This window comes from Spinacia oleracea, chromosome 4 (assembly GCF_020520425.1).
Source record: "Spinacia oleracea cultivar Varoflay chromosome 4, BTI_SOV_V1, whole genome shotgun sequence".
Lineage (NCBI taxonomy): Eukaryota > Viridiplantae > Streptophyta > Magnoliopsida > Caryophyllales > Amaranthaceae > Spinacia > Spinacia oleracea.
This window is the reverse complement of record NC_079490.1, coordinates 113690351-113700236: the sequence shown is the minus strand read 5'-3', so window position 1 is coordinate 113700236 and position 9886 is coordinate 113690351. Positions and strand designations below refer to the sequence as shown.

General features: G+C 34.3%; 1 protein-coding gene and 1 long non-coding RNA gene across 4 annotated transcripts; one reads left to right on the top strand and one right to left on the bottom strand.

Annotated features, from left to right (window-relative positions):
* Positions 1-603: 603 nt before the first annotated feature.
* On the bottom strand, positions 604-9394 carry LOC110790677 (7-dehydrocholesterol reductase-like). 3 transcript variants are annotated; one of them, XR_008933148.1, is made up of 4 exons: positions 7032-9394; positions 5964-6066; positions 5796-5861; positions 604-988 (listed from the first exon to the last, which is right to left on the bottom strand). XR_008933148.1 is itself a non-coding variant. In XM_056843939.1 (3 exons), exons 1-3 carry the CDS (start codon positions 6126-6128, stop codon positions 890-892), a joined length of 330 nt encoding a protein of 109 aa, XP_056699917.1. In that variant the 5' UTR covers positions 6129-6480; the 3' UTR covers positions 604-889. The 3 variants fall into 3 exon arrangements, 1 of the variants encoding a protein (XP_056699917.1); XR_008933149.1 differs by lacking the exon at positions 7032-9394 and adding an exon at positions 6487-7023; XM_056843939.1 differs by lacking the exon at positions 7032-9394 and having other exon boundaries at positions 5964-6480.
* On the top strand, positions 2123-5784 carry LOC130472574 (uncharacterized). The gene is made up of 3 exons (XR_008933150.1): positions 2123-3734; positions 4707-4825; positions 5116-5784. It is a non-coding gene; the product is annotated as an uncharacterized lncRNA (long non-coding RNA).
* Positions 9395-9886: the final 492 nt, after the last annotated feature.

The following is a 9886-nucleotide window of genomic DNA, read 5'->3' as shown; positions in this document are numbered from 1 at the left end:
AATTACGACGTTCTGATTGTAATTTGGTGCCCTAAAATGCTTGGAAATCAGGGCTAAATAGAAAATTGGATGGCTAAACGCCAAATGACAGCAGCGCCCAGCGCAGGCTATGGCGCCTGGCGCCGCTGACGTGGCACAGGAAACGCTAAGGCAAGGACGATGACACCATCACTACAAGAAAAAAGGGCTTTCGTGGTGATTATTTTGGCCTTTAGTAGCGAATATATTCGCTACGGAAACATTCCCCATCAATTAGATATTCGAAGTGGTAGCCACCGTTGCCATAGCCTTTAGTAGCAATTAGTACATTAAATGGGGTAGACCAAAGCAATCGATACGAAATACTATGTATAATAGTATCGATTATTGTAGCGATTATAATCGCTATAATTCCCTAATTTCACATACCAAATATATTAGTTTTAGCGGGAAAAGAATCGAAGCTATTGGTGGTTATAGTAGCGAATGCAATAGACGTTATTAAATACTTATCGTATCGATTATAATCACTACTACAGGTTACTTATTGTTGCAAATTTAAGTGCTACTATTAATTTCGTAATTGATACATTTGCTAAGATAACAATCCAAATTGACAGTCTATAGCGGCGATTATAATCGCTACAAAATGGATCATACTATAATTTAGTTTTACAATGGCTTGTCAAAAGTTGCCACTATCAAGCATATTGACAATTATATTTATACATGAGTGTAAATTTAAAATCACAAATAATTATAAGATAAAAATAATTTTATAAATAAATAACTCATACAAAGTAAGTCGTAAGTCATTACATAGGTGATATATACTGTCTAATAGCCTTAAAAATTTAACAAAATGTTATCTAATAATATGCAGATGGCAAGATAAATAACTAATTAACTACTACAATGCAACAAAGAAACAACTAATATAGTATAAGTCGATAACATCTTGTGCGTCCCCAAATAAGTCCGACTCACCGTTTGTCAAATAAAGAGTTATCTGCAAGTCAAAAGAATGTACGATAATTAACATCACGAGTATGGAAATATTTCTATACAATTAATACACTGCAACATACCATACAAATAGAAAGTCAAACGATTAGCGTAAATTGAGATGAAATTACATCATTGTATAATAGGCAAAAATTCCCTTTTGTATTTGGTTATACAATTAACATTTGGTTGCATGGTGTTGTGTGATTATTAGTTATCAATTGTATTCTTTCTCCAACTTATTAATTTCCATGTCCTGCTTACATTTCATTCTTCCAGCAGTGAAAGGTCAGATTCTAAAAACAATTAGGATTTCAGCTAGGACTAAAGTGTTTTTTTTCATAAATACTCTGTATCATCAGAGAGGCCAACAACTATGGCCCGGACCTAGTATTATTTGGGCATTCCTTTTCATATCGAGTAACTCCCATCTTAGGTTCTAATGCAAGTTAGGCAATATAATATTAACGGACTTTTCATGAAATGACCCCGAGGTTTGCGTTAATGCACCAAATACCCCTAATATTTCCAGAATGCACCAAATACCCCCGAGGTTTAAAACAATAACACCAAATGCCCTTAATGAGCATTTTCCGTCGATTCCGTTAACTTTCCGTTAAAATTAAGTTAAATTTTTTTTTCCTTTATCTTTCTGTATCTTTCTCTTTCCCTTTTCAATCTCCATTGTTAACCCATTATTTCACCTTTCACATTCCTTGAGCTTTTTGAAAATCCCCAACCCCATTGCTTCCCCTTTCAAAGATTCAGATCAACTCAACCTAAGACAAACACATTTGATTTTCGCACCTCCTCAAAATTCACAAACCTTAACAAAAAAATTATCCCCAAATCAACAATATTGGGGGATTTCAATCTATATTCCCCAGACCTACAACCACCCTCTTCTTCTTCTTTCTTTCTTTAACCCAAAAAATTCATCGAATAAATCAGATATGGTGGGTCTTCTCAATCGAAGATCGAGGGTGAAGAAGCTCCACCACCGTCGCAAGCTCCACCACCGCAATTGAGGAAATTACATCGCAGGGTCCACCACCACCGTCGCAGCCTCCTCTACCACCACCGTCGCAAGCTTCCGTATGCGTTTGTCTTAGCCTGCAATTTTCGCATCTCCTCAAAATTCAGATCTATGAAAGAAATCCCAAACAAAACTTTTGGGGTTTTTTTTAAATTGAGGCAATTAATTTTTTGGGGTTTAACTAATATAATTAAGTATACACTGGATTAAATTAATATGATGGTGAGGAAGATGAGAGATGCGTTTTAATGGTGAAGAAGAAGAAGAAGAGAAGAAGAAGAAACGCAGTAGAAGGAAGAAGAAGAATGTTTGTTTGTTTTTTTTTTTGTAAAATTTGGGTTTTAATTAGAGAAGATCCCAAAAAAGAGTTTTGGGTTTCTTTTTTGGGTTTGTTTTAAAAATAATAGTAGTTAGTTATTTTTTGGGGTTTAATTAATATAATTAAGTGTTAATATTAGGATTAGGAGAGAAAATGGTTGAGTAAGGGTAAAAAAGTAAATTCACGCTAACAGAGAGTTAATGGAATGGACGGAAAATGTTCATTAAGGGCATTTGGTGTTATTGTTTTAAACCTCGGGGGTATTTGGTGCATTCTGGAAACATTAGGGGTATTTGGTGCATTAACGCAAACCTCGGGGTCATTTCATGAAAAATCCGTAATATTAAATACATATATGTTGTATTCTGCCATCGACATTCAGATAAATATATGACAATGCTGTTATCTATATTTGGGAAAGTGTTAATGTTCTTGTTCTTACTAATTGAAAGGGCAAGAATACTATCTGTTTGTGAATCTTGCTCTTTAAAATGGAACTGTTGTATAAGTTTTAAGCTTTATGGCAATTTCTGTAAATCAGCTGTTGTTTCTTGCACCATTAAACTCAGAACATGTAGGCATGATTTAATATTACCCTATGTTCAAAGCACATTTTCCCAGCATCACCACTCATTCTATACAACACCAGGATTATTTTAGCTAGTACTTTTGATGATTTCAGACCTACAACGGTGCTGGTCACTCTTTCATGACTGACACGGACAAGACCTCAACAAACCAGCAAACTAAAAGTCCTAGCATATAGAATAGCTTAACAGCATCAGAAGATGATTTTAGAGCCCTGGTTCTTGCCACCTCCCTAGAACTTGTATTGGAGGAAGAAAGAGGGGGATTGGTAAATTGATGACATTATTAAATTGTATATGCCTTCTAGTTGTCAAATTTAAGCGTCAAGGTTGATCTTTGTTTCCTTTGTTAATTTTTAGCCTGAATCTAATGTGGAATTAATCAAATCATACCATTTTTGTATAATTGTATGTGTTAATTGGTAATGGTTTGCTGTAATTACATATTCATTGATATTGTTTTAATGAAATTACACCGTAAAAAGCAAGCAATCGTGTATGAAATCATAGTATCGACTTGTGCATATAAATAAAATCTGTGTGTGCATTTGTAATCTCAATTTTTCACCTCCAGAATATGTCAAGTGAGCTTTGCTGGAGAATTATTGAAGTACTTTGAATAACTGTTGTGATGGGACACCTAATACCTTAAGGTAGATGTTCTAGTATTTGAGTGTTATAATAGTGTTGAAGCCTCATATTGTTAATTTGGTTTTTATGGTAGAGGCTTGGACTTGTACTGGGTATTTTCAGCAGTAAGGAGCCTTCTCTGTTTTAGCAGGAGTGTCAAATGCGGAAAATGAAGCAGGTAAGTCTTGCCTTCTGCTAATCTCTTTTTTATAGCATTGGCCATATCCTCATTGAAACAAGTATCCGCTTCTAAGCTCGTGCTCATGTGTGTAGATTTCTATTTTTCATAAATCATTGTGGTTGAATAAAACTGAATGCAGATGAATTATTGAGTCATATTTAACTGAATTAGGTCCAACCAAATTGTTTAGTCGAGCTAAACTGAATTAGGACAACATTAATTTCATTTAGCTCCTTTTCTTCCTAACAAGTGACTACTTATTTAATTATCAGGCTAGATATCTATCTGCTGATAAACTGAGGCTTGTTTGCATATTACTCAATGTTGGAATTTACTTCATACAGGTTTATTACATCTCATGCTACTTGTATATTTCATGTTAGTGATTTGTCATTAGTTTATGTTCTAAGGGTTTGAATCCATGTCAGTAATATTTTATGCTTTAGGTTTGTATTTAGATTTTCTCTGGCTGTATAACAATGAAGCATTGGAAACCGTAGGACTTTTATTGCAGGTTAGTTTTTGTTAGGGGTGATGATTTTTGTTTTTCGACCACTGTTTTCAGACTCTCTAAACTTCTTTATATTCTGTCAGCTGTCTCATTTGTTTCTGCAATAAGGTTCTTGTTTTACGGATAGTTAGTTTTTGAATGTTTGATCTTCTATAAGAGAATAACGATGCAAATTTGTTATAGCAGTATACTTCGTATTTGTGTTTACTTGTCGTGTTTTCTATGAATAGCTCCAGATTGTTTATAATGCCGAGACAGTTCCCGTAAAATATGTATTTTAGATTTTTTTTTTTTTTTTAATGTTTAATTCTCGTCCCTCCAGTTAGATTGCCTTGATATGGTTCCTTCGCAAATTCATATATACACGAGAAAGAATATTAGGCTTCTATTATGAATTGTTGTTGCATTTTCAATTGTGAGGGTTTAAGGTTACTAATTGCATTTTATCATTGCACCAGATCTACTAGGAACACTGATGCTGATCTTTGGAATGGGTCTCTATGAGCTCTTTGTTTCCAACCTTGACATTGTAAAATCACTACTAGATGCAAATTTATCCGGCTTATTCCCTTCACTGGTAATTTTTTCTATACTTTGGTCTTTGATGTTGTCAATTAACCATGTACTTAAACGAAGATTTTGGCTTCACGGAAAGATTGATTGATTAAAGAACACTATAAGAGTCCCTCTCTTATGAAAAAGAAAGACTAGCTTACTCAAGACCTTTAAGAAAACTAGTTTCAGACAACCAGTTTGTGAAAACCAATTTGGAAAAAGATGTCTAGTGACTAAACACAGCCTCGGTGATTGTTCTTCCTTCCCCGTACTAAATATCTTTGTTAATTTTGTCTTGCGGGAGCGACCAAGATGACTTGAAATAAAATCAGTTAGCGATCTGAAGACAATGGTCTGGCATGTGATTGTGATGTTTCTCTAGTACCATAGTGGGTACCTACTACTTATTCTCAAGCGAAGATTGATGGATTAAGGGACTTATGGGTTACCTATGTGTCTGAGCATAAAGAACTAGATGAAGAGTATGAAGATGGTATGGATTATGAAGATGATGACATGGCGTAGGTGATTTATGACTTCATTTTAGTTTAGAATTTTGTATTTCTTTGCTGAAAAGATTATAGGATAAAACATTAAGTACCTTTAGATATTAACATTTTTTGTAATATTTTTTCGGTTAATGAAAGATTTGGGTTATTTTGGTATTATAAGTATGCTACACTTTAGTAAAATAATAATAATACTATCAGATATGGAATTTCTTAGCAAGGAACGTTAAGTTTATAGTCCTTGTCAGATTAATCCTGGAATGGAGTTTTCTAAGGCAGCTAAGGTTCCTTAGCGTTATTAGTTTCAACATTCAATTTCAAGATAATAGTAAAGATACATTTATGTGTATAACGAATATTATCCACTCCAATGGCATTTATAATGTGTTTCCAGTTCATCACATCAAGTGAAGCATGATTATACAAGAACAGGCAAAGATGCGAAAACAACAACAGATGTCATAATAGATCAGTGAAGCTCACCCAATAGAAATCAATTATGAAGTTTCCACAAGAACCGGAATCAGATGAAGATGGTGCAACATGCCCCTACATGTGAACCAGCAATCTGTTATTAAAGAATAAAGACCATGTATAATCAGAAAACAGAAAAATGTCAATTGGATTCTTTAAGAGTTTAAGATATCATACTTTTATGTACAATAAGATGCAAAAGATGAAGCTTCCAAATATCAGTGTTGAATATATCTCTCCCAAATGATCATAAACAATCGTTGGATTGAAGATACCAGACCTGAAAGCAAATGAAGAAAACGAACAGGTGGATAAAATGTGATGCATATTACTGCCATGCATTAATAGCTATCCAAACAAGCAGCTAAGAGAAAGACCATACACAAACTACATACTGAGTCAGATGGCATAAGAAGTTCCCTTTCTAAACTAGTCATATTACGCATCCAACTTAAGAGAGCAGCAGAAACAAACAAGGAATAACATGTCTTCCAAGAAAGATACGAAGTATAATTTAATTATGACATGTCAAACCTTTTATAAGTTCCAGTAATAAAGACAACATTTTCTTAATATTTCCCTCTCTCTTAGCAAAATGAACATACATACAACTAAGTTGCCCAGAAATATAGCAAACAACATAACAAGTGACATACAAACAAAATCTCTAGACAACATGGACAAGATTGCGAGAACAAACTTTATTAGTCTACTGTTGTTGTGAGGAAGTCCTAGCTTGCGTAGCAAATTTCAAACAATGCGCCCAAACGTGAACTACTGAATAATAGAGGCACGAACTGCAAACAAAATTAAATGAAGAAGTTTGAACACCATTTGTGTCAAGCAGTATAATTATATAATATATGACCAACGTTTTTTACTTCGTTTAAACATTAAAGAAAAAGTTTTCTTTACTTTGGTACTTTATAGAAACCATCAAAATACAGGATTTGAATACAAATCAATATGAGTTGCATCTCAACTTACAACAAAATTCAAAATTTAGATATGAATGTAAGAGCTAATTCAGCACAATGTAATAGCTTAGTGATTGCTTGCAATAATTACTCACCGCATAATGAGATTGCTCCAACTCATTTCAGAAGTTTTATAATACAATCAAAAGTTTGAGCTAAACTAATCTAGTATTAAAATGGAGCCAAAACCCTAAAATTTTGGGGGAAATAGTTAATTCAATTTTACAAAAATTGAATAAGCCGAATCCTAAATTGAATAGAGATATACCTCTGTAGTGCATAAATTCACTTAAATTCGAAGAAAAACGGACAGTGGTGGTGGTGGTGAGAAACGCGATTGCTATTTGGTGATAGTTGAACTCAAGTGGATCTCCATTGGAAGATGGTGGGACGGTGGTGAACGCGGGCAGAATTCCGAGTTTACAAAGCCCTTTATCCTTGGTGGCCATCTTTCGTGAAAGAAAGGTGCAGGTTTAGAGAATTGAAGATGGGAGGACTGAGAGGGTAGGCTGGTAGCTCACTAGCTCCTCGTGGGTTTGCTTGGAAGAGGAGAGGGTTTCGAATAAATTAGGGTGCGAGTGTGTCAGTGTGTCAGTGTGTATTCCTCGCTGGTGGTTTCGTCGGTGGCCTGAGAAGGAGGAGAGAGTTGTGAAGTTTGCAGGGAGAGAGTTTACACAGTACTATGTTGGCTCATGGGCAAAAAAATTTCTTAGTTCCTATTAAAGGATGCGCGTTTTTTGGGAAAGATTTGAGATTTTTAAAAAAAAAATTAATTTTTTATTTCTTAAAGGTGGCACTTGTTTGATAAGAGCAACCTTTGATGAGCCACCTATAAGGATTTTTCCTCTAGTGACAGCCGATTATGAAAAATGTAGCGATTAATTATGCACGAAGGTAGTAGTTATTACTCTGTATCTGATTATATTAAACATTTTGACTAAATGATTACATTAACTAGATGGTAGCCACTTGGTTATTCCTATATGTTTTTTCTTCAATACTACAGAACCATGAAAACCATGACCCTATTGTTTTATCAGTTCATGGTTCTGCCTTTATTTTTCTTTTCTTTTTCTCTTAGTTCATGTCTAGAATAATAATGTTCATGTGATGGGGGGAAAGCCCCTTCCCTTTGTGCTGTTTTATAGTGTTTACTAGCAATTTTTCTATTATCTGTCATGTCACTTGTATGCCTATTCCCCCCTCTGTTTGAATTTTTATTTTCTGACAGGATATCTACTTTAAGAAGCTTCTAACTTCACAAGGGTTTTAAACTGGTAAATTTTTAACTGTTTAGTTTTTATTATGGATTGGTCTAGTGGCTTGGAGCTTTGATATCTCAGTGATGTCAGCATCTGCAGTGAAATACTGAAATGGATTGTATATCTTTACTTTTAGTTTTTAGGATTGTACATCTTGACCTTCTCAAGCCAGGTTGTTCATAGATGGACAACTGACATGGGATATGTTATCTTAGCTCTGGAAAGACCATGGGACAATAATGATTTCTTTTGCAAGTCTTACTTCTAAAAAGATATTTGGAGATTCAGAGGAAACTAGGAGCATCAGATTAGATTATTAGAAGAATGTGGCCATTGTGCAGTTTTCTATTGAGTTAGCTCGGCAAAAAGATGTTTAGAAGATTATTGTGTATCCCTTCTATGCTAAACTAGACAGAACATACTGTCCTTGGTGTATCCCAATACAGGCACATTGTTGGCTGGAAAATCATCTGATTGTTGAGAAATGGAATTAGGTCGTTTTTTAAATCTTGCATATCTAATTCTAACTAATTTTGGGATAACTAGACTTGAAAGAAACCAAGTTTCAAAGAAAAGAAGTAATACGGAGTACAATATAAAAGGAAAGAAAATAAATAAACATCTAAATGTTAAAACTACATCACTTTTACTGCTATCTTCACAACATTTTGTAATTCAAAATTGCATCTCAAATACTTATAGAAGTATTAAAGTATTAAACAAAGTCAGACAAGCAGGATTGTGACCAGAAAGATAACGGAAATATTCCTGTAAGTTTCAGTCTTCATTAGATGATTAAAGAGCCAGGATGGTTAGCACTTTAGCAGAAATGGAAGCATTCACTCAGTAAAAGTGGTTCATAGCTAGAGAATTTAAGAGCTACAATCTGAAATGAAGAGAACAAAACAAACTAAACAACAACAGGGCATGTGGTATGGATTCACAATTTGGGTGCGAGAGGTCCCAAGTTCCATTCTTGAATGCCCTTACTTTCTATTTTACTGTATTTATATTGCAAAAGAAAAAAGGTTGTATCTGATGTTGAATATGGTATCCACCAGTACCGAAATATGCACACAGACAAATCCACATAATACATCTGACAAACAGTGCCAACTTTTCGTTTGGTTTCAAGATATTGATACTTCAGACATGCATTGCAAGAGTTATACATTTCTACACTAACAAAATCTAATATGGAGACTGTACAAAAGAGAATTTGTTTTCTCTGAATACCTCAATTTGGGGAAGGGGAGAAGGGATGACAAAGAAAAGCCAAAACTGAATTAATATGTACCTATCATCTAAATATTGAATAGAATTAGGAAAATTTAACAAAAAATTGAAAAGAATTAGAATATAGAAGAGTAAAATTACCTGCTTCGTGAAATCAACATAGGATGGCTAATTCATGTTTTCTGAATACCTCAATTTGGGGAAGGAGAGAAATGATGACAAGGGAACAACCACAACCAAATTAATATGTAATTATCATCCAAATATCAAAAAGAATTAGGAAAATTCAACCAAAATTTGAAAAGGATTGGGGAATTCAACCAAATTTCGAAATAAATTAGGAAAACTTAACCAAATTTCGAAAAGAAATAAAATAAAAAAGAGGAAAATTACCTTGAACTTGTGAAGAAACAGCTGCAATGGAGTTTCGTGAAATCGGGTTAAGAATCCAGGATGAAAAACCGATCAACGTTTGCGCGAATTATTCGCACCCTGCCCCAGAATCTCACGCTTCGAGTTCAAGCTTTTGGTATCTATGGAGGATGAGAGAAAACTGATCTAAACCCTAAGTTGAGAAAATGGAAGGTAGTGGAGGGAAGTGAAAGTTTTCAGCGGAATATTTTTT